The 26,465-nt window shown below is 36.8% G+C and overlaps 1 protein-coding gene across 2 annotated transcripts in view; it reads left to right on the plus strand.

Moving 5' to 3' along the window:
• Positions 1 to 26,465, plus strand: part of HDX (highly divergent homeobox) — a 587,780-nt gene that overhangs the window by 153,915 nt on the left and 407,400 nt on the right. For both annotated transcript variants that reach the window (XM_044057137.1, XM_044057138.1), the window contains exon 4: positions 14,478 to 14,531. In XM_044057137.1, the coding sequence (XP_043913072.1) occupies positions 14,478 to 14,531 (54 nt within the window). The remainder of the gene's footprint in view (positions 1 to 14,477; positions 14,532 to 26,465) is intronic.

Below are 26,465 nucleotides of genomic sequence, written 5' to 3' on the forward strand. Positions count from 1 at the left end.
GTATAATTTGACTTAATACCAAAGTGCATTTTTTTCTAGTGGGTCGGTGGTGGGGTAACAATATGTTTCTGATTAGTGTTTCTAACAAGATGTTTTAGACTCTTTGTTTAGACACATATAAACATTAATACAGTACATTAATGGTGTTTTATAGATGGTTAAATATAATTTTTTTATGTATATTGGGTTCTTTTTTTTTCCTCTGATCTGGTTAATTGGTGGGTATATGACTGAAATGTTATAAAATGATTTCTGATTTGAGGCAGCTGTTACTTCTAAATAGCTGTTTTTATGAAAGGGTAAATTTTTTCATGATTATGTTATGTGAGGAAACTGGTGGTCTGTGTGACTGTTCTCACTGTGGAGATTCATGACATGCACTGACAAGACAGCTTGAGTGTTTTTTTTTTGCTTTCTGTAAACTCTAAAAGCTTCAAGATTTGATTTCCCGCCAAAAATGCTTTTTTCTTCACTAGACAACCTCTGCTGTGCATGAGTCCATTTAGATACTTTTTAACAAGTTTATTAAGCTGCAACTTGAGGAAACAACATTGATGAAATCACTTGATCTTTTGAACTTGTTAAATATCTGTACTTAGAATTCTTTTCTTTTGAAATTCTGTTAGCCTTCACTTAGATACTTTAAATGGTAAATAATTATGATAAAAGTGTTTAACTCCTTTGAAAATACCTATGTTCTTTTATAGATGCATACGTTCTGCAGATTCATTGACACTTTTAGTAACTAAGTGACATCAAATGAACTAGGAGCTGCATTAGAAAACTCATTATGCATATTAACATGTGACTTATGTTACATAACTAAACCTTTAGTAACTACAATAATTTAATAACCACCATTAGTGAACTAATCAAAAGATGGAATAAAATGTTCTTTACAGTGGAGGATAGGCTCTCTTTAATTAAAATGATAATTTTACCTAAAAATTTGTTTTATATACAGTCATTGATACTACCCCCTCCCAAAATCTTATTTAAAAAATTAGATTGCATGCTACTTAAATTTTTATGGTTCCCCTTAAAGGAGAACAACAGGATATTAAATCAGATTGCTCAACCTGCTGTCTCTTTTATTCCCTGTTATTTGATCCTGGTTCAAAACATAATCACCACAGCTTTAAAAAGTAATCCACTCTACTATTTTACCTTGTAGGCTTCCTACCTTTCTGTACTGTTTAAGCTTTAATTTGAAAACCCAGTTGAAAAACCTCTAGCTGGCTCTTAATTGCTGATGTCATGTCTGCCGGACCTCTTGCTGTAGTTACCAGGACATTTCCTCCCACAAAGTGATGTAACCACTGCCTTATTTGCATGCTGTATACAAGAGGCAGTGAACCTTCCACATAGTAATGTCAAAGCTGCTTTGCCCAGCCCACTCTATTCTACTCTAAATGACAAACTATAATCTCAGTTATCTGAACAGCCCTACTGATGTATGATAAAGTACAGTGAGGAAGTACTGGCAACAGTACAGTAACAGCTGCATGAACAAAGAGCATACATTTGCAGTGACCATGCGCACACATTAATTGCATATTTTTACATAGGAAGCAGATGTCTGACACAATTAATAGACAACACTACATAAGATTACATGAAGTATGTGATACCTTAATCTTAAATTACCCACTTAAAAAAATATGTGACTGCTGTCATGCAAGTACGTGAAATATATCATATTTATAGTCAGTTGTTAGCTATTTAGCCAAACTGGAAGGAAAGAAACTGGCTGTTTGATGGTTTGCAAAGCTGTGACTTCTTCCAATGGATATGGAGCTTAGATCTAAATTTGACAGCAGGAGGAGTGTGCAACAAAAAAAGTGTCCCACTGTAAGGAAGGAAAGGCTGTGACAAAACAGTACATTAGTCAGGTCACATGCAGATAATGGGTCAAATTACCCTTAGCACTTTGACAGCTAGGGAAGGTAGGTGTGAAGGGGGAGGGGAGATACCTTGAAGAACTACAATTTAGGCTTCACAAAAGAAATCAAGTTAGCATTTCTAAGAGGAAGCAGCAATAAAATGCACTTTTCAGTTCTGTTCTGTGGCATTTGCACTGCTTGTGTTTGAAGTAGTCATTAAAAAAGGAAGAAAATGTTAACCAAAACTAGATGACTACAACACAGCAGTGACAGGAGTTTTAGGGAAAAAGTGGCAGATATGATGCAATTATTTAGAGACAAACTATGAATTCTGGGATACCTAGAGGCAGACGAAACAATCATAAATACTTCAATGCCGGACCCCATGTGATCAGACTCCGAAATTATGTATAAAAATATCTAAAAACCAGTAAATAGTCCTAGAGTGGTGTTAAAATGTAGGAAACACCAAACCATGATGAAATAAACATGTTTTTTTTGAGTCTGTGGCCGCAGTTCTCATTTAAAACCTGGGATTGCATATAAATGGCACATTAGAACTTGGAACAGTAATGGGAAAGCATTCCCTAGCTTAGATCTTTATTCCAAATCGGTTATAATTAATGTAATATTATATTGGAGCTCATCTACTTATATATCTGGCTGGAAAAATAATACATGAGATTCATATAACTGATGTCAGAACTATAGAAAATCATTTTAAGGAATAATACGGATAAGTAGAGTTCATTGGCTTTTACGTGAATTTTGTTAATTTAATAAGATGTTTGATCATTTTTTTATGGCATTAATCAAATATTTAATAACTTTAAAAATATAATTGATCAGAATTACAACATTAAACAATTCCTATTTCTTATATTCCCTATAGCATACTCCCCTGATTGTCTGGAGTCTTTCAACATCAATGTGATGCAAAAATTAAAGGAAAATAACTTCATATTCTGGCATCAGTTTATTGAAAATAAGAGTATTAAACCACTTAACTCCCTTCTGTGTAGTTTTGATAATGGTCAAGAGAGTTGGTTGTTTATACAGTCGTTATGGCAGTTTATAGAAAAGAAAAGGAGAGTATCAATCAACCTAGAGACTGAATCTATACCTAGTTTGATCCAGATTTTTATTTGGCGTCTTGAAAAGACAGATGATCAAAAATTAAGTTTCTCACCTATCTATAAGATACTAAGGGAAGACACTCTAAAGTTTGACTCAGATTTTTGGAATTACTATGTAAAGATTAATGGAGAACAAATATCTGATGAATCCAAAAAACTGTTATTGAAATCTACGTATGGTACCTCTTCTTCATTACATTGGAGATTGTATACATGGAAGTTTATGAACAGGAGTTTGTATACTCCACATAAAATAAATCTTATACTCAAAAACAGTGAAAGTAAATGTTGGAAATGTGATGAATGGGTCTGTATCATAACATCGAAGTGTCAAAACTTTGAATGTTACAACATCGAACCCAAAACCACGAAAGCTGAAAACCTCGAAGACTGGGAACAGCGATTTTTTTCCCCCTGGGAAAAAAAAAATCGCTGTTCCAATACAAAACGCGAAACACGCTACAAACTATTTTTAATGTGGGGAGCTTTGCCCCCCACACCCCCCAACATGGGGGGCTGTACCCCCCACACCCCCCTACTTAAATATGCCAACTCTGAGATCACACCACAGTGGAGGAAATAGCGAAGCTGTGGAAATGGCACATCGAATTCTTTCCCTGGGAAAGAATTTGATGTTCCACCGCTTCGATATTTTCAGTCTTCGATCTTTCAAGTTTGAGGTTTTGGTATTCAAACTTTTCAGTGTTCGATGTTTAGATATATACACCCTGATGAATTACTAAAGGACAACTGGGTTCAACAACTGGGTTCACATGTTCATTGAATATAGAAATGTTCAATACTGGAAAGATTTCAGATATTTTGTAAAGGCTTTACGGTCTGATAACTGTCATATTTCTAACTCACTAATCCTATTCAATGCTCCTATACCTAATGTAATGCCTAAATCTCAGATTCAGTTACTCTGGTCAAGTCTTGCAATTGTCAGAAAAGTTATTACTTTGAACTGGAAAAGTAAACAAGATATGATGTTTAAAGAATATATTAATTTAGCAAAATTTGTTTGTAAAAAAAAAAAGAACTGCAAACCATTTGTTATAGAACACACAACATTACTCATAAAAAATAGACTGGCAAAAACTGGAAAACCTTTTGAACAGATACTGATCACTTCTCATGGATAAAATGATTGTTTATCATGGATGGATGTAAATATTGTAAATAATTTTGTTACTGTTTTATTGTATTTGTTATATGTACATTTGCATATGTTTATAATGAAAACAAAATAAAAATGTTTTTGGAAAAAAAATATATTGTCTCGGTCCAAGATGAAGGATTTTTAAGGATGGAATTAAACAGCTTATGCCATATCCTCAGAAATAATGTTTAGCTTTCTTCCGTACCTCAGCAGGGATACCATCATCATACCTCTTCACTGTCCCTAATTTTCAGGGACGTCCCTGATTTTGACTCAAATTTTAACTCTGTCCCTCTTAATCCTGCCTAAAACTAGTGATCTTTGGTTGAAAGGTGGTGACTTACACTTAATGAATAATGACAATAATTAAGAGTTCTAAACTTTTTACTTCAAAAAATGTGTATTAATTCATATGCTCTGATTCTGTCAATGTTTCAAGTTAATAGCACTAATATTTTAAAGGTGTCCCTGATCGTCTCTTGACTTGTCCCTGATTCTGTTGAAATTTGTCCCCGATTGGTTGAGAGGTCTGGTGCCAGTTGCTTTACCTGTTTTCTGAGCTTACATTGCCTCCCATATCTTAGCTTCAGCTTCCAAGTCTTTCTCTCTTATTTTTGGTAATTCCAGGTGCCGTAAATAATATCTCCTTTCATCGGTTCTAATTTCTGTCTGATGATCTTGGCTATATAAGTTTCCATACTAACTTCTCATGATCAACTTCTGCACTAAACTTTTGTAGTTCTAGGTGTAGAGTCAAAGAAGGACTGTCTCAGTGCCATAGCTCTAATGCCTTTCACATAAGTTCATAGGTTTATAGATTAGTACTAGGCTTACTGATGTTGTGGGCCATTTTATGCCTAGCCAACTACCCCATGTGAGAATCAAACCTTGTGTCTGTAAGGTAAACGCCGTAACCATTACGTCAACTTTCATTTTGATCTAAATATTCCACTGTGTTCTGTTTACTATCTCTTAGTTAATCCCTTTGTACTTCCTTAGCATCATCATCATACGTCTCTGTAGGCCTTTAATTTTTTTCCACATAATTCAGATACTTCTCCTCCAGAGATCATCTGCCTTGCTTTAACTTAAGTTCTGAGTTTGAAGTTAATCACAGGCCTCAACCAGGTTGTCTGATTTCTCTGTCTCCCCTTGTATCTTCGCAAGTCTAGCATCTAACTGACTGTCAAAAGCTTTTGATTTTAAGTGGTAGGTCAGGAATTGCCTATGTCTTCATATTCCATCACAGTTGTTTTTGTATAAAGTTACTTATGAGGAGTTATCAGACAGAGAAATTGGATGGATTATTGTCTTTTGTAGCCAGGCTATATGCCATTTTGTCAAGTAGTACCTCTCCAGTCTTGCCCAATTTTTGTATTTATGAGAGTAAGAAGTGTAGTCCACCAGTTTGGATTATCAGGTATAGTATCACAAAACTATACTATATATATTTTTCAGGCATCTTTCCTTACTAGAAACCCCTTCCTTCTATGACCACCTGATGCATCTTTTTTTCTGCAAATAAGATTCCAGTCACCCACCTACACTGTTAACCCTTCTTAAGAATCCACAATGTTTCATAGTATATTCTTTAACTCCTGCATTTTTGTGTTTGGTGGAAATTGTAAGTCTGCTGTAGTCAACCTCTGAACTTCCCAAGTACCATTAATTACAATGTATCTGCCCTGTTTATCCATTAATGTTTCATCCACATTGAGTCCACTTCTCCTTAACATTATTACTACACCACTTTTTCTTATACCTACCGTGGCTGAATAGTTGCCTTTCCTTCTATATTTACTTAAAATGCAGTCATGGTGTTTATACTTTAAGTGGGTTTCATGTGATACCATTATATGAGCCTCTTCTCTTTTCTTTATATTTTACTATTCTAGTTGCTTTTGTCCCATCCATCAGCCCATTAACATTCCTACTCAATATCTTCAACATTTTCCCCATTTTGTATTTTGTTTTTCAAAACTGTTTACAGCTCTTATTGTTTTTATTTGTACATTTTTTATAGCAACATAGCATGGATTCTCTTGCTATCCCTCTCTGTTTGTTGTTTACATAGGTACTTACCACAGCATCTGTGTATACCTGGCATTAATTTCCAACACAGTAACAGTACCCTCCCATGCCCCAGTCTATATCCTTTACTTGAATATATCTTTAGCAGAGCTGTCTACTTTGTAGCCTTAGTTTTATGCTTGTGTTACCAAGACTTCAGAAATTAGTCTTTGAAAACTGTGATGAGTATACTTGTTTCAGGAGTACAGCGAAGTCTCCTGTAAAGATGAGTATGCTCTTACAGGATACACAGGAACTCTTGTTTTCCTGATGACTGTCCACTTGTAAGCTGCAATGAGGTAAATATAACACATGCAGGCATATATGTCTAGTACTGGGTTCTGATCTTATGATCGAAAGTACGTTTAATTGAAACATACATGATCAAACTCACTTTCGCAAAAGTGAATTTTCTCAAAAATGCACTTTCGCTGAAAGGTAATTAAGCGAACAGTTGTTTGCATGTAGATTTAGTTGTACATCAACTGTACTGTTGATTGTACAGCTAAGCAAACTGTTGCTTAGATCGCAGTACAGCGGGGATAAGGGAATATTCCCTTTCCCCCACTGTAGTACAATCTCAGAATGAGAATATTAAAGTAGGGGATGTGAGGGGCACAGCTCCCCACATGATGGGTGCAGGGGGGCTTGCCCCCCTACATAAATGTGAGTACTGTTTTATGGGGTTTTTTTTTAGTTTTTGGGCGTGTTTTTTTTTTTTTCCCTCGAAAGTGCATTTTTGATAAAATCCACTTTCGCTAAAGTGAGTTCGATCGTGTACGTTTCGATATGTCAGCATAGATCCCTAGTACTACTTTACTGGAATTCTGTGTTCAACCTATAAACAAAAGGAATTAAACACAGTTTGGGAGAACATCAACTCCGCCTCACTAAGTTATCGGCTCACCAGTTCCCTCCACGTGTACTGTTTCCTGCTTCTTGCTTTCACGATCTTTGACTTTCTTAGCTTTTTCAGTCATGCATCTCTGGAACATTGGGAAAGGCTTTGTGGGCATTTTCTTCTCATAGTTCTATCACCTTTGGTCATTTTCTTTCTCACTGAGGGTATTTTATTTCCTTTGTCTGACTCTGGGCCTTCAAGCTCCTCTCTCCTTTTAACTAAGTACACAATTGCTAGCTCTGAATTTATGTAGGATTTCTGACCAAGAGGGTAAAAACCTGGAATTTGGTTGGGTATAAGAGCCTGAAGTCCAAGTTCATCTCTTTGCATACTTTCATAGCAGGGCGAAAAATATTCCTTTTAAGTCAAGGCTGTAATGAATAATCACTCTTTGTATACAGTTGGGCAGGATTTCTTCCTGTTGGAGATAAGAACCAAATCTTACCACAAATGGTATCAGATAGTTCATTGAGATAGATCTTGGCAGATTTATCCAACAGCCCCTTTCTGTCTGCAGTTCATTCAGCCATACACGTCCTCATAAAGTCTAAGCAGTGCTTGCCATCCACATGCTCTTGGACTACTGAAAAACTGCTATTTTTCCTCCTTTATCCATCTTCCATCTCCACTATTTTCAGCCAGAGAACATCTTGACTATGTTCATAGTCTACCATTTTTTTTGGCTTCCTTTTTCACAACCTTTAAGTTTTCAAGTTGGTCTGTGTGCGAAGAAAGGACATCTATTTCTGAGACATTTTAGTTGTTTGTTGCAATTTGCACAGTTAGCATGCTGCTGATTTAAAAAAAAAACTTTTGCTGACATTTTGTCTATTAGTTAAGTTAGCATCCTGCGGAGTATGCGTTATCCACTCCATTGCTCCTTCCTTGCTCTTCTGCTGATGTCATATGCATATCAAGATTTTCTACTGTTTTTTTTTATATACCAAATTAGCATTAAACAGAGCATTTTTATATCTGGTTGCAAATGCACAAGTGATTTAATAGTTCTTTTGTAAAGTATTTTAAATGAGAAACCTTGAGCATTAAATCACACCACATATCTCCATACTGGAAGTCCACTTATGAGTGTTTTATTGTTTCTTAGAAGGAAAATGAGCAGTGTCTGTCGGCAGCAGCCTTGTACGTAAACCCTTATATGGCAATTTCCACTGGGTGAATCTCCACAAGAAATAATACAAAGAGGAATTGCTACCCATTTTCCTAAGATCTACCTAAATAGATTGGTTTCATTTCATAGATGGGGTGTCACAAACTGGAATAACACAGTATTTCTCAACAGCATGCTCACAGCGTTGTCTTTCTGTCCTTTATATTTTCTTGCCAAACTTCTCTCCATCACCAAATCTTCTCTCTGTATAAAGAAAACCACACTGCTGTACTATCCACTTTCATTTTTTGTACATACAACCTCTCTGAGTTCATTGTATCTAAATTCCAACAAGTTCCTAATATGCATTTCACTTGAAATATCGGTCTAATCCTATAAATCGGATACAAATAATTTAACAACCCTACTGGGTTAACCTTATGTAAAGTGCCATCTTCTGTTTGCCTATATAAGCCCTACAACTGGCTGTAACAATTGCAGGGCCCAAACTAAACCATTCTGGTGGGCACCCTCAGCTGATCCTCTCACCTACCACCCCACCCTTCCTTCCACTTGCTGGCCTCCTGGACTTAAGACTGTTTCAGATTAAGTATCAGAAATGTATGCTATTGCTGCATGTTAGAAATAAAACATTATATTTAGTAGCTTATATTTTGCCGTAAGACATGTTAAAACAGAAGTAAACAAGTGAACTCTTGGATTACCCTCAGATCAAACAACTCCTGTATTTCCTGTTGAGGACCTGCTTTTTCTGTTTAAGGTATGCTCCAAGGGACCTCTTTGATGGGCCACTGAGGCCCTGTGTCTACATGGTGCTCTGTCAGGTGGGGGCACTGTAGCTTACCAGTAGATATGTCCCCAAACGTCTGTAATACTGGACAGATTTTCTGAACTTGAGTAGGACATAGCTGCACATTTCCCCCTTGTGTGACACCCCCTCACTTCTTTATTTAGTTTTTTTCTGTCTTTTTCTGTCTCCCTTCTTCCCATCGTTTGAATCGTGCCTTACTCTTCTTCACATCCCATGCCTAACAATAGTACAGAGTGTGAGTACTTTGTTCTTTGTATATTATTTTGCAATAGAAGGGCTATACTATATGAATTTCACAGTGTACAGTTACTGTTACCAATGACTGCGGTGGTGGTGCTGCGGTAACGTTGTCGCCTCACAGTAAGATGTTGTCCTGTTCGATTCTCAGCTAGAGCGTCTTCTGTGTGGAGACATGCGTGAATGGGCATACCTTCGTTGAAGGTTGTGCGTCAGGGCCGGCAACTCGTCACGTAAAAATCTACTGCCAATCATTAGCGGACCGGAGTTCCGCTGTGGCAACCCCTAACTGGGAAAAGCCGAAAGACACAACAACAACAGTTACTGTTACCAGTTTTACTGGCTGAATTCTTTTTGTTACATCTATTACATCTACTTATGATTCTGTTCATTTGTTATATATTATCTTGATATACTTCTCTGCATGCTTGCTTGTACGTTGCCACTGTTGTATTGTTAATTGATTATATATATTTTTCTATCTTTCTGCAGTGCTGAGCTTGAAAATGGTCTGTGTAGATCAGTGCTCTACCTTGGTTAACATAATATAAATAAGTAAATAAATAAAATTAATAAAAAATATCTTTGTTAGGCAATTTGCATACCCCCGGATCTTTGGGAAAAGCTTCAGACAGCACCAAGTGACTTTCCTACATAGAAGCAGGCTCATTTTTAAACATGAAATGTGGCAATATCATCTGATTCATCACAGTCATCTTTTCTCACCTCTTGCGTCCAATGTCCTGTGATGTGAGGAGGTACTGAACACAAATTCAAAACCCGCAGAGGTTGTTCAGCTTTCTGTAATTTGCTTCCTACAAAACTTCACCCAAGTCCAATCACTTTCCAGATTTTAGTTTCTGCTGGTCATTCCCACACCCCCATTTTGTATGTGACTCTAACTGTGAAACCTTTGCAGTGCATTGTGAGTCGAACTGCTTCTGTCCACCCCTGTCTCTTGTCCAGTTACCCTTCACACCTTTTGTTTCTCTTTCATGGGTTTGTTTTGCTCCTACCTGTTACTGCTGCAGGTTTTTCAACACCATATTGTTGATTTTGTAAAATTTGTTTTGAATGTTTAGCATTCAAAAGTCACAGTAATTAGAAATTGCATCACATCATAGTACCAGTTATTGTTTTGTGTTGTTTACTTGTACTTATTAGCATTTGTTTTCATACTGTCTGGAACTAACTATTCCATAGTTATTTCTTGTAAAATTGTATTCGGTAGCAAGCAATTATAAACCTATGGCCAGCGAGAGAAGGAAAGGAAAACAAATTACATCTCTATCAGTCTTCAGATCACACCCGGTCTTATCGTCAGTGACCAGTATACAAAACTCAATGGTTATTCTGCTCATTTTTGTGTTGAAAACTTTATTGAGCATTCAGCAAAAGCGTCAGGCTACAGTGTGGGCATGAGCAACTAATACTATGAGCCATAAGAGAAGTGTGAAACTATCCTGTAGTGCAGTACATGATGAGAAATGTCTGCTTCACTAATGAGACTTGTTACTGTTGTCTCTTTCGGCTTATCCCGGTTAGGGGTCGCTACAGCGGAACTCTGGTCCGCTAATGTTTTGGTAGTGGATTTTTACCTGTCGAGTTACCAGCCCGGACGCACAACCTTTAACGAAGGCACGCCCATTCACGCATGCCTCCACACAGAAGACGCTCTTGCTGGGAATCGAACGCGACAACGTCTTGCTGTGGGGCGACAATGCTACTGCAGCACCACTACCGCGGATGTGTTACTATGGGAGTAAAACTACCATTAGGAAAATGCCTTGCACTTTTCTGTGGTGTCTATAACACAAGTCTCTGTGCCACACAAGGCACAATTACCCTGTCATACCTTAGTGTGGGGCCCTGTTTGGCCAAACCGGTATCGTTGGCCTAAGGCCATCCCTGTAAGTTCCTTATTTAATGGGGTTTAATCACCAATGCTAAATGGCAGTACAAAATTTTGTATAGAAATATATTTCATATCATCTGGGGAAGGCTAAATATAGCCATAGTAACAAATTCTCATCCAAAGTGCACTTCTAACCAAATAAACTTTTTTTCTGAAAGATATTTTCTAAACTTTCCATATTGAATTTTACTTACTGTGTTTCATTAATTAAACTCCTCCACTTATCACAAACTTCTTTCTGTTTACCAGCTTAATTACCACATGGGAATTTCACCTGTGTTCTAGCCAATTTCCTCTTATCTGTACAAATACAATCTTGTGTCTCTATTGAAAGTTGGTCACAGATGTAGTCGGAATAACATAGCTTAAAAAATACAATATATAAATACATTCTGAGGTCCAGGCTGAGGTGAGCAATCTCCATGTATATCTGATGCTGCCCTTTATTCTTCAGTCCACATTTAGTTTATCCCGTACATTTTACCATGTTACATTTTGTGAACCCCTGTTATATTCCATCTCTGTCTGTCTCTTTTTCTGTCATTGCTTCATTTATTTCAGATACAGTTCCAGGCACTGTTTGTAACACTTCTCTTTATCTTATTGCTGACCCTTTGCTGTTACTCTGAATGCTTTACAGCAGTTTAGCATCCTTTATCTTGTTGAATCTCAAGATGTGTGCACAGTGAGCTAAATATGGTTTCACCAGTGTGAGATACAGTAAGAATACAAACTCCCTGTCACTGAATGCGGGCCAGCACTTTGTTGCCTTTTTCGGCTTCATTGTCTAGATGTATTTAAGCATTCATGGCTGGAGTGATATTACTGATAGAACCTTTTCAGTCACTATCACATCTAGCTTGCTATCCCCTAGCTTAACTGTGACCTTTGAATTGCTGTATGTGAAATGTGAACATGGCAGGTGTATACAGTGAAACTCACCTGTTCTCTCTCTGGCCATCTGTACAGAACTTATCAGTCCCTGTTTAGGGATGTGTCCCTTGGATTTTTTCATCTGCAAATGCACTTGGTCTTACTATCATGCCCCCACCCACCCCCCAAACATATTACAAATGAATAGTGAGAGCCCCAGCACTGATCTTAATGCACTCTACTGGTCACATCCATTGGCCCTTACTACCTCCCTTTAGCCATCATCTTTTAAGTTTGTTCTTTGCAGCCATTACCCCAACCAGTTCATAAGCTTCTGCCATACTTCCCACTCTTTCAGTATGCAGGGTAGTCTTTGATATTGTTCTTAGTTAGAGGCTTTACTTTAGTCCATTTAGACAACGTTCAGTTGTATTCCCACATCTAGTTCTGCTTTTGCCACTGTATAACAGCAGGTTTGGCTGGCAAATTTTCTAGGCATGTCCCTGCTCTAACCCTGACTGATATCTCTTTCCCCTTCTTGCTTTCTCAGTACTCCTCTACTCCGCTGTTCTATGTCACATACCTGTAATATTGATTACCTTCTTACTACTTAAAAAAAAATAAATAAATTTGATAAAAATGGTTTACAATTCAAAATGTTGTTCTTTTGATTGCTATCTCTCAAATGATTGCTCTCTCTATTTGATCTTAGCTTTAACATACTAAAGGACTCTGTACAAGTTTATCTGAACCTCAATGTAACAATGTGCTGTTATTCATTTGATTATTACTATATTATTGTAATCTCTGTCACTGCTACTGCTTGGAGCTTTTTTCCCCAGGCCTCTACTGAAAATGGACATATATCCAGCTAGACTAACCCGGTCAACAAATGTAAAATAAATGTAAAATAAATAATAAAAGCTGTGCATGTTTGACTCCTGAAGCTAGTTGTTTTTTAGAAAGGCTTCTAGTCCTATCTAAGAATCTCCTCAGTTCTGTTCTTGTCAGTTGTTGCCAGGTTGACCAGACTGGTTCTGTTCCCACTTTTGAGCAGTGGAGCAACCAAAATTGTAATAATATGTAGTATTTCCTTGCTGACCAACTGTCTTTTAAAGGTTTATGTGACTGTTTTACTAGAGTATTGCTAGCTTTTGACTAGCATTTTAATTCTTTCTGTGGTTTGTGTCTCGGTTTATATGGAAGTACTAGGCTATATGTCCTTGTGGGCTATTTTAAATATAGCCAATTTCCATTTCAAAGGTGAGAATCAAGAGTCTGTACTTTGTGTTGTAATATAAACACCTTAATTGTTATTCCAACCCCAACCCCTCTGTGAGTTAGCGTTTTCCTTTTCCTACCGTGTTCTTTCCAATTGTCCCATCCACCCACCAACCATCTCTCCCTCTTGTTCTCACATTATTCACTCTCAGCATATTAGCCTTCATAACGAAAGCGCTTTCATCGAAAAAGTGCTTTCCTTAAAGTATGTTAAAAAAAAAAAAAAAAAAAAAAAAAATCTACTTGAATGCAGAAGGACAAGCCCCCCTGCACCACCCACACCCCCCTACTTTAATATTCTCACTCCGAGGTCGCACTACAGTGAGGAAAAGGGAATTTTTCCCTTACTGCACCGTAGTACGACCAGAACAACAAGCATACTTACATGAAAGTGTGCTTTGGTGAACAGCACTTCCGAGCAAGTATGCTCACCAAATTGGGATTCGGTGAAAGATGCAGTCAAGCATCTGTACGGATCCCATATATTCTGCATTGTGACGTCATCAAAATCAAATAAAAAAACTTAAATGAGAACATCTGAAAAAAAAAAGCCAGTTATTCATTTTGTCCAGGATAAAATAAAGCCCCGGTGGTACTGAAGTAATGTGATTATGTGTTTGTTTTTAGTGAGGAAGCCCACCGCCAGTGCTGGTGATGGTCCAGCCATAGTTTACTCACTCACTCATATCATACATTGAGGTACTACTAAAAAAGTTTACAATGTTAGCATTCCTGTACCCCATGTGAATGAGCATGGGCAAGCACAAGTGATGCGGTAGATAATGGAAGTCTGACAAAGAATGAGTAGCCTTGATGCATTTCGCCTTTGTGGTAAGGAACAAGCTAAACTGATCAGCAATGTATTCTGGGGGCTGGAATACAGGTTTGTAGTAGACAACACCTGTACACTGTCGCCACTTTGTGCACTTGACCAGTCAGTTCAGTGGAGGAATAAAACAAAATAATGTTATAAATGTTCAGCACAGTATGGATTCTCCTCCCTTGTTTTTGTCATTGAGTTTAGTTTTCTTGAATGGTTGACAAAGTTAATATTGACATTTCTTTTCTTCTTTGGACAGATTTCAGGAAACCTCACTGTGCCTTGGATATCAGGATGTTCCAGAAAGAGAACAGTAAGTGTTTCTGATTTGTTTTTACTTGAGAAAGCAAAACATTTCTCAAAATATTATTCATCGCCATATATATTAATGGCTCAATTCATTTTGTCATCATTGACTTTCATGTACGTATAGTGGATATAAAAAGTGTACACACCCCTGTTAAAATGCCAGGTTTTTGTGATATAAAAAAATGAGACCACAATAAATCATTTCAAAGCTTTTCCCACCTTTAATGTGACCTATAACCTGTACAATTCAATTGAAAAACAAATATGTTAGGGGAAAAATACAAAAAATAAAAAACATACAATAAACTGTTTCCATAAGTGTGCACCAGACGCCATGAGACAAACCAAAAAACAAACTGATAATCCACAAAATCCGACTAATAACTGTAAGCCAAGGAACTTTTATATGTAATATCACTTTAAATATGAGCAGGCTCTAGAACAGCAGCAGCAGCTGATGCTGATCACATGACAAGAGTAAGTTGTTTTAAGTGGTGTGTGTATTTCACAAAACTGTTTTGAATCTGAAGAAGTTGACACATTTGTGCCAACGAAAAGCGCTTCATTTGATAAGAATAAATTTGTATTTTATTTACAAGTTCCTAGTTATTAGTCGGATTTTGTGGCTTATCCATAAGTGTGCGCACCCTTAAACTAATACGTTGTTGAAGCATCTTTTGATTTAATTACAGCATTCAGTCTTCTTGCGGATACACCTGCCATCAATTAAAGATACTCTGATTAACCCTAAATAAAGTTCAGCTGTAATAGTAGGATTTTTCCGTACATTTACTCAGTTGCCTGCTACAGCAAAAGCTATGGTTCGCAGAGAGCTTACAAAGCATCAAAGGGATCTCATTGATGAAAGGTATCAAGTCAGGAGAAGGGTACAAAAAATATTTCCACAACATTGTATATACCATGGAACACAGTAAAGACAGCCATCAAAAAGTGGAGAAAGTATGGGACAACAGTGATGTTGCAAAGAATTGGATGTCCCTCCAAAATTGATGAAATGACAAGATGAAAACTGGTCAGGGAGGCTGCCAAAAGACCTACAGCAACACTGAAGGAGCTGCAGGAATTTCTGCTAAGTACTGGTGTACTACATGTGACAACAATCTCCCATATTCTCCATATATCTGGACTATGGAGTAGGGTTGCAAGACAGAAACCTTTTCTTACACAGAAAAAACATCCAGGCCCAGCTAAAATTTGCAAAACAATGCATCAAGTCTCCCAAAAGCATGTGGGAAAATGTGTTATGGTCTGATGAGACAAAGGTTGAACTTTTTGGCCACAATTCCAAAAGGTATGTTTGGCACAAAAACAACACTTTGCATCACCAAAAGAACACTATCCCCATGGTGAAACATAGTGGTGGCAGTATTATGCTTTGGGATTGCTTTTCTTCAGCTGGAACTAGGACTTTACTCAAGGTGGGGGGAATTATGAACAGTTCCAAGTACCAGTCACTTTTGGCCCAAAACATTCAGGCATCTGGTAGAAAGATGAAGAGGAATTTCACCTTTCAACATGACAATGACCCCAAACATACATCCAAACTACAAAATAATGGCTTCATCAGAAAAAAATGAAAGTTTTGGAATGGCCCAGCCAGAGCCCAGACCTAAATCCAATAGAAAAGCTATGAGGTGACCTGAAGAGAGCTGTGCACAAGAGATGCCCTCACAGTCTGACAGATCTGGAGTGCTTTTGCAAGGAAGAGTGGGCAAATATTGCTAAGTCAAGATGTGTCATGCTGATAGACTCCTACCCAAGAAGACTGATTGCTGTAATTAAATCAAATGGTGCTTCAACAAAGTATTAGTTAGTTGAAGGGTGTGCACACTTATGCAACTAGCTTATTGTATGTTTTTTTATTTTTTATATTTCTCCCCTAACAGATTTGTTTGTTTTTCAACTGAATTGTACAGGTTATAGGTCACATTAAAGGTGGGAAAAGTTTTGAAATTATTTATTTATGTGGTCTCATTTTTTTCATATCACAAAACCTGGCATTATAACAGGGGTGTGTACACTTTTTATATCCACTGTATTTTGTTAGGTCAGCATTCCATCACTTGCAGTTTACCATTGCATAGTTGTTTCGGTTACAATACTAGAAATAGAGAATGGGAACTTGAAAATATGTGCATTTAGAGTTTTGTTTTAATTCTTGCTATAATATTAAACCTTGGCTGTTACACAGCTCTCATTCTGAGTTGCCTAAGGATAATAAATGGTTCTACTTGTAATCCTTTTTTTGTGTCAGAATAAGTGCATTTTATATCTGGTGTCTGTGATTCCAGACCAAGTTCAGAAGTAGTAAACTACATTGACTGGTCACAGATTTATTGGGGATTTTAAGTTACTAATGAGTCCTGTTCTTTTGCTATGTTATGTTTGCATATTTTCCAGCATACTTATATACATTGAAAACATTTTTTTGGTCATCTTCGATTAGTAGTCTGACTTCATAGGTACCTGCAATGAAGACTTAAGACTGGATTTAAGAGCTATTTCTGAGTGCAAGAAAGGTTTTCTTTTAGTCTTTTGCCATGCAGTGTCTTTTCCCCCAGTAGCCTTTTCTGTTTTCTACGTCATATTGCTTTTATACCAGTAAAACAAAATCAACATTAGAGGGAACTCCCAATGATGACAGAAACATGTTGTAGAAAAATGTCATCTTCTGCATCAAGATGCACCTCCATGTCACAGTCTTTAAGCAAGATGGGATGGTCATTAAATGAGTGATATAAAAACGAAAAAGTAAAAACATGGGGGACTGATGCTATATTTCATGGTATTTATCATATGGCAATAGGCAATAAAATGTCTTTTTTTTTTTAGTTGAACTCTGTATACACTATATAATGTAAACCTTTTTTTTCAGAATATTAGAATCTTGAAACCAGAAATTATATATATAAAAAAAGTTGATTAGAAATGTAAGTGTAGTTATATTGCTTGCATATGTGTTCTTGTCTTTAATAAGTATATTCCAGATATATCCCCCAAAAGCTGCTTTCAGCCCTTCTGACCATCCTGAAGTAGTAAATTGAAGTCTTAACTGCTGTTAACAAGACAAACTTAGAACCAGTTATATAGTGTGACTTGATTAGTTCTACATTCTGACAACAGTATTGACAAGAGACCTCTTATTGGTTGCCAAGCAGACTGTGATGTCATCTTTCAAACAGAAGTCACCCCTATCAGAAATAATAGAAAATGTATTTATACGCAACTTCTCAACTATTTAATAGAACCCAATATGGATTCCATCCTTATGTCAGCACAACTACTACTTTGTTAATTTTGTTAATACTATCAGTTCCTTTGGAAATGCCAGATACATTTTCTCCATCTTCTTCCTAGGTTTATCAAAATCTTTTGATTCTTTCTCTCACCAGAAATTCTTACATAAATTCTCATCCTTAGGGCTTACTAACTGTATACTGCAGTAGGTCCATGGCTCCCTCTCAAACCAAGCACAAGCAATGAAATGGGAGTGATTTTTTTCTACTTTCTTGCCTGTGCCCATTGATGTCCACAAAAATAGTAGGCCCCGTATTTGTCAACATATTCATCAATGACCTCTACACTACAACAAAATATGGTATCCTAGTTCAAAACGCTGGTGTCTCTATCCTAATCTGCCCTGCCAAACCTCTCTCTAAACTCTTAAGACCTTACACAGCAATTCTTCTTACTGACTGAAAATTCACAGCTAGTACTAAACCCTAATACAACTTAATTACTGCTATTTACCCAACAATATATCATTACCAAATCATCAGTACTCCCTTTTTCATCAATGACATCAGCACCACTATAGAACATGTAATCGACACAAAATTACTGGATGGCATCATAGATGACCAGTTGACATTCGAGCACTATGGTTAAAAAAAGAAAAAAACATCCAAACATGTCCAACACATGGTTAAAACAACTCATCAAAAACTAGTTATATTATACAGAGCAAAGTCCTACCTCACTGACATAGCCAGAAGATGTATAGCCTCTACTTACTTAATGCCATCTCCTCTGTGTTACCCCCATTTTCACTAAGTCTCATAATTGTCCAGACTTAAAAAAATGTTGTAATAAAATAGGCAACTCACTATAACCAAGTCATGTAATACTGCAGGTAAGTATATATTCAAACAGTGCTGCTAAGGTATGGAACTACACCCTACTACCACTGAAATCCATTCAAAATGCAGATGTGTTTAAAACACAACTAAAATTCACCTATCAAATCAGTAAATCTGCTCTTATACATCTTCAAGATAAATTCCACGTTTACTGACAGCTTCCCATGTCATCAAACTGTTTGTCTTCATTCAGAATCCTATGCCCCACAATCAGTCTTCCATATAATACCCGATTAGTTTTACTAGCATTTCCCAGCAACCATTTGCATAGTTGTATGAGACTGATGGCCTCCACATCTATACTTCTAATAATTTTTTTTTACACCTGATATGGAAATAGTACACAGCAGAATGAAAATATACAATGTTACATTTAAGGACAGCAAAAATGAAAACAGATTCATGACCGTCATATAATAGAGTTTCTTACAAAGTTTTAAGGCAGAAAAATGTTTGTAAATTGTGAGGCTGACAATAAGCATGGGAAGCTCTTTGAAGTACAAAGAGTAGTAGACCAGATTCTGGTGATACCAGGTGGAGTATGAAAGATATTTATTGAGTAGAGGTCTAGAAAAGTGGTTGGGAGAGGCAGCATTTAGTTTATCCAAGAGATGTTAAGGAGCATAGCTAAGTATTTTTAAGTGATCCTTTAAATGTAATTTCAAAGACTTTATTGTTTTCTAATATTGTAAGAGAGAGGAGTGTGTTATGGAATTCCATGCTTTCTAGAGACAGGAAGAGTAGAGAGAGTTTCCAGGAGTATTGTTTGATTTCGTTGCAATTAGCAACATTTTGTCAGTAGGTAGTAGTGATCTTTTGGGACTGTACAGTTGGAGAATAAGCATTTTTGGGTCAAATATCTGGGTTTTGACAAGCTGTGAACGGGTAAAATAGTCCCTCAATGCCAGTCACTGAAGTCGCTTTAGTGTGAGGCAGCAATGTGTTCTTAATGACTGACATCAAATTTTGCAATTTTATTATAGCACTGGTCAAGCAAGGAGAGTTGATTGGACTGTAAATTGATTGGAGGCTTTGTATATGAAAGTAGAGATAAGAAGAAATGAAACAATGCTTATCCTAGCCTGCTCTGTTAGGTAGGGTTTGACTGTAAGGCAAGCTCCAAATTTTTATGTTTTTTTTCCTTTTTAGCTGTTTTATGTGGTGGTCGAATTTTAGGTTTTCATCAACGGTAACCCCTTTTAGCTTTATATGGGTTACTATTTCTGTCTTAATATTGTTTGATGATAGATTTGAGAAGGAATTTACTTGGTCAGATAGTTACTTAGGGATGAATAAGACAAAATTGGATTTTTTGGGGAGTTATAAAGAGCTGTGAGTCAATTATCCAAGTCTTAATCTGTGAGAGAGCTTCTTGGGTATGCTGTTGTACTTCAACTATATTTTTGTCAGAAAATGTGATTGTGGCATTATCTGGATACTGGATGATGGTTGCTTGTTTGATTGCTAATTGCAGGTCGTTAATGAATATATTACAAAGTAGTGAATCTAATATAGAGGCCTGTGGCATTCCCACAGTTACTGGGAGAATGGAAGACATGATGTTTTGCCAGTTTACAGCTTGTTGTCTGCTTGAAAAGTAAATGTTAAATCAAGATAGTGAGAATTTATCAAAGCCTAGAGAAGACATCTTGCATAGTCACAGTTCCTGTAACACTATGTCAAAGTCTTTGACATAGAAAGGTATGTGGAATAGACAAGGTTATTGTTTCTGCTCTGATTTAGTGCTGTAAAAAAAATTTAGTAGTGCAGTGCTGGTGCTATATGTAAATGGAAACCATGCAATGTAGGGGAAGATGGTTAATATTCAGTAACGTAGGTAAGAACTTGGGACTGTATACAGTTTTCAAGTATTTTTTACAGGGGAGGTAGGGTGGCTATGGGTCTGTAACTGGACAGGTCAGTGGAGTTCCCACCATTGTGTAGGTGAAGTATGTAGGATTTTTTTTTCTAAAGTTGGAACATAGTTTTCCTTAATATAGCTGTTTATTAAGATGGACACGGGGGATGTCAGAGCATCTGCAGCTGTTTTTATGTTTTCATCTGATAAGTTAATGGGTTTCAAAGTTTTAAGGAAGTTTCTGGTAGTTGAGGTTGGGATTGGTCTGGAGGTGTCATTCTAGTTATTGAAGACTGTGAGTCTGAAAGCGAGCGAGAACAGACTTTACAAAGTGGGATTTAAATTAGTTGCCAGTGGAGTCACCTGGTGTATCTGTTTTGGGGCTAGGTTGCGTCATGTGGGCTGGTTGTAAGAGTAGGTTGATTGTGGACCAGAATATCCTGGGATTCTTCTGATATGTTGTTTGTAATTTTGTATAGTAATTTTTTGTCAGACTGGATTTTGGTTTTTAATAGTATCTCTAAACTGATAATATTTTTGTTGGTTGTCATCAGTACTGGATTTTTTCCAGGTTCTCCATTCTTTATCCCTGTTTTTCATGAACTGTTTAACTCCCTTTGTTAACCAGAGAGTCAGGTTTAATTTCATTTTTTCATCTTTATGGGTACAACCTCATTTAGTATTTTTAGAAATGCTGTGTTAAATAGTGCTACTGCTTCATCTCGATTGACTGTGTTTACCATTCTCAGTTTATTAATTTTAAGTTTGTAATGACCACATCCTGTTGAATGTGGACAGATTGCAAGCAAAGTTATAGAGATGTTGTTTTTGTTTATGAATGTGTTCTCGTATTGTAAGCATAGGCAGGTGGTCACTAAGGGCATCAGGGTAGTATCGGTATCATTTATTTTATCTTGTTTATTTGTAAGGATACAATTTAAATGAAATTCCTTTTGATGGATTTGTTCTATCTGACTAGTAGAGGTGAGTTGGGTAAACCCATATAAATTTGTCATTTGTTGGGATTTCATTAGCTATGGTTTGGCTAAAAATATTTATATCTGCTAATATTATGATTTCTTGGGAGATATTGGTTATAATCAGGAGAGATTTCATTATCCTTTATATCTTATGTGATCCAGTCAGGATTCTGTGATGACAGCATGTCTGGATTGTAATATGCTCCACAGGCATGTAATTCTGTCAGCTTGTTACAAATACATATAAGGTTACTTGAACAGAGTTGAAAGCCAGAGATCAGATTTTAGTGGTGGTTGTTGAGCAGGGTTATTTTGAGTTTGATGGAATTGCTGTCCTTAGAATAGTTGTTTTGCCCTTGATTAGGGTGGATGTCACCACATGATTTAGGTTACAAGCAGCTCTACTCCTGCACATTCCTTTTACTGTATTTGATGCCTAGTTTGTACAATGAGGAATTGCAGTATATGTACCTATTCTTAGGATTTCAGTAGTTGCCTTTATTTCATATGAATGCAATGTAATTACCAAATGAATGTGTAATTGTGAGTGTATTTTACCTAATGTCTGTTCATGTTTATTACTGAGAATCTGTTTAAAGATATTTGTAATATGTTGGAGCTTGCCTTCCCAGACTTGCTCTGTAAAGGAGTTTCCAAATAAAACTTGTCAGACAAACCTGGTAAACAAAAGTAAAATAAAAAAAAGTGTTTCTTGAACAGCCAGAGTTTTTATTATGCATATGAGAGAATCGGATTTGCTGAAAGTGAAACTGAGGTCACAGAAAATGCTGCGACTTTCACTACTGGTGCTGTCCATTGTTTCAATTGCATACTTACATTTGGATTCTCTCTCTCTCACTCTTTTTCCAGAGATTTTCCGAAATTCTTATCTACAGGGACACAAGCTCTGAAGGGGAGGCTTACTATCATACTGGCTACTGAAATCCTCCCTTCAGCCAGCATCAGAGGAAACTCTAGTCTTGAATCCTGAAGATGCTTTCTTTTGTTGTAAGAGTAGCGTAGTGCCTAAGATCTTTCATTAACTGTACAGTGCCTGAAGTGTACATATCCAAACTATGGGCCAGATTCCAATTAAGCCCCCACCTCACCCCCCCCCCCCACAGACTTACATATACCATCTTCATGTCACACCAATATGAAAAATAAAAATATGGAAATCAATCACTGTCAGCACACTTTTGAAAAACACACAGGCAGTGATGTCCTATGGAAAACTGAATGGGAAGCTCACCATTGGTGAAATGAACTTCACTAGACAGAAGTCATCCAGTTGTTTAAGGAAACTACCCAAAACGTCTGAATATAACAGTTTTAGGGTAACATTTTCTCAAAGCCAAGCTGTCCTTAATCTATTAAAACTGCAACCTTCTTATTATATTTGACATTGAGCCCTCTTAAAAAACAGAGTTGTGCGTATCTGTATATAGTACAGAATAAATACAAGAAGTATGGAAGTCTGGCTACTTTTGTGGTCTTTTTGTCTGAAACAGTTCTAGGAAATTGCACTTATATCATCACCCAGGGGTACATTATTTAAGCCCATTTAAGTAGTATACTTAAAGTTGTGGTTCTTGGCTAAAGAAGAAAGTATATTGCAGAAGAAAGTATTTTAAGTTTTTGCAAGTTTCAGTGTTTGCTTTTCTGATGAGCCTTACATTTTACAGCACTTTAGATGTGCTCTATTAGCTGCTAGTAAATCTGTACAGCTTCCCATGTAGAGACACACAAATGTCCTTGTGCTCCAGCTAAATTGAATTTTCATAAGAACTTAGCATCAATTCTGATTATAATAGAATTTCATAGCACATATAAAATAATTTGTCAGATATATTCCATATTCCTGTTATTTGCATGAAATGTATTTTGTATGTAAGAGGATTGAGACATTTCTATTCTATATTCAAATACGTCTGACTTTCGGCATAAATGCATGTACTCTGGCCTTTTAATATAGTATTCTTTATTATGTTCAAGCTAGTCTGTCCGTAAAAAGTTATCAACCAAGTGTCAAGTAGAAATTTTGACTGTAAAGAATTTTCACTGTGATTTTGGTAGTCATCTCATCAGATACATTGCTGAACAGGAATGCTTTTTTTTTTGCCTCAGCAGTGTTTTCTAGCTAAATCCCTAGTCTGAATGGTTGGAATGCTTTGTGAGATGCAGTAATTGGTAGTAAATGCTCATCATGGAAAATTACATAGCTGACTGAGAATATTAGAGATGTAAAATACCTATAGAATAGTTTGTCAGGTAGAGACCATTACAGTTTTATTGATTTGTTTTTTAAGGTTAAGAGCTATTTTGCCACTTCTACGCATTAATAAATGACAGCAGACTGTACAGTCATACATTTACAGACTGTACTTAGTTTAAAACAAAAACACATCCCTATGAATGGGTGCATCTGCTGAGGTTCTTTGAAATAAGATGTAAAAATCTGCATCATCTGAGAGCGGCATAATTTAAGAAGATTTAGAGTTTAAAACAAATAAAAAGCATTCATTTACTTTCCATAAAGATAAACTTTGCAAAGAAGCACCCAGAATAAATGTTTTGATAATTTTCTTTCATTGATTTCTTTCAAGTATGTACTTCTCTGAAGTCAAAGCCAACATCAAGGGCAAGGGCCTCTGGCTGACCACGTTTGCAGATGATTGCAAACTAGGCTCAGTCACAGACTTCCCAAAGACACAAATACCCTGCAAGAAGGTCTGACACAGACCAGTAACTGGTGCTAGACCCAATGTCTGTAAAACAGTGCCAAGACATGCTTAATAGCATCCTTTAGAAAGACTGCTACCCCAGTAACTACCACATTGATAATACATTTTCTAAGAGTAGAGCCATTGATCAGGGATTTGGTAATGCATGTAGACAGTAACCTGGCCTTCGACCATCATATGTCTGCAGTAGTAAGGAAATTATTCTATGTTGTTTAACTTTTAAGCAAGGATATGGCATCTAGGTCAAAGGATGTCATTGTTCTGCTGTACCTGGTCCTCATCAGACCAGTCTTTGAGTTGAACACCTCCTTCAGTATGTACCTGACCAGGCATGTGCAACAAGTGGAGCAGCCACAGAGATTCCTCATAAAAATAATGCAGAGCATAAACAATATGTTCTGCATGGTCCGCATCAAAGCCCTTTTCCTGTACTCAGTCTCTTATAGACTGCTGAGAGGTGATCTATGCCTGGCCAAAAAAGCATCCACTAATCTCGCTCTGATGGACCTGTCGCACACCCCCAAAATACAGCATCAGAATTACCTGATCTTGGAATCTGAACCTCATCTGCATCATAAGTAGAGCACGTTAGAGAGACAGGTATGTGTCTCAGACTTCCCATTCTCTAGAGCAGGCTTCCCATCCATGTGAAGCAGAGTTCTACCCTAACCCAATTCAAGCATAACGTGGACCAGAGGATGGAGAATTGGAAATGTATCCCTGTTCTGCACCTATCTCTATGGTAGACAGAGGCAACAAGCAAATGCTTGATCACCTTTGCCCAAACCTACATACACCCCTTAAAATAACCCAAGGGTATCAAATCATGTTAGATACATTTAGGAACCATGGCTAAGATTAAAAAAAGTCCCCTGGAGTTGTTAGCAAAGCCATTCCATATGAACCTCTCTCTTGATTCCATTCTTCAACTCAAGGGTAAAGAGTAAACTTTAATATTGTTATTTTGGGTTGGGCTCTGTAAAAAAAAAAAGGGATGTAAACTGGAGAAGATTCAGAAAAAGTTCACTAAGACAATCAAGGGCTTATGGACTCTCTTTTCCAAAGAAAGAAGGAATTTCTTCTCCCTGGGATATAGAAAAGAGGACATTTAATCATTTAATTCTGGCTTGCAGTTTATCCAGCTCTTACTTTTTTTTTTTTCAACTGTCGTAATTTTTTTTTGTTATAAATGGTTCACTTTATTTCCAACAACCTGTATCTCATTGTAATAGAGGGACGTACTGGTATAACTAAGATTGTTAAGATATTGAGCATGTTCTTCATTGCAGTAAAGGAAGCTGCCTCAGAACAGTCATGTCAAAGTTTAGTAGGTTAAGTTTTTGCTTGTAGTTGAGTCTTGGCAGCTTAGCTGTATATTTTCCCCATGTCTTAAGGTATGAATATAAAGTGGTTGCAAAGTTTAGAAAGAGGGAATCTTTAGAGACTAAAAGCTAAAAGACCTTTTGAATGTAGGCTACATATAAACTGCTGTTTGCAGCTAGGCACTGCCAGAAAAGTAATTCAGTCTTGGTCCAGCCTACCAGAGTAGCAGCGGAACATACGTTACTCTGCTAGCATCCATCTTCAACTGGCAAGCAGCCAGGATGCTGAAAGTCAAACAGGGTGGGCCAATTAGAGACCAGAAGATAAATCATTAGACATATACCTGGAGGGATGTTTACAGTCAAACTTTATTGCCTCACGTTGCCTGAGTAAACAGTAGTAAAATGTAAACAAACCAAAGAAGGACCAGGAGCAGGCTGCAGATTCCAGTTTCAAAGTAGTTTATTCCAGAACAGACGACATCCAAACACACAACACTAGCACTTTCATAGGTGTGTACTCCGTCAGGTGTAACAATGTTTCATTTAAGCATCATTTTATACTCTAGAAGTGATGCAAAACAGCCAGTGACTGGTCACATGATATTTTTACTTAAAGCCACATAAACACATTTCCTTAAAGACAGTGGTACAAATATAAAATCATACATAATAATGCATTGAAAATACACATGAAACTTTATTAAAAGTATTAAAAAATATATATATTAAAAAATGCATATATTAAAAACTAATACTTAAAGTATAAACATGTATGAAAAACGTTTTCATCGAAAAAGTGGTCTCTTCTTTAAAATAGGTTTCAGAGGTATATGGTCATTTAAACCATGCCCACAGCCTGCTTTCAGTCTAA

This window comes from Protopterus annectens, chromosome 15.part0 (genome assembly GCF_019279795.1).
Source record: "Protopterus annectens isolate FY-2018-M chromosome 15.part0, PAN1.0, whole genome shotgun sequence".
NCBI classification, from domain to species: Eukaryota; Metazoa; Chordata; order Ceratodontiformes; family Protopteridae; genus Protopterus; species Protopterus annectens.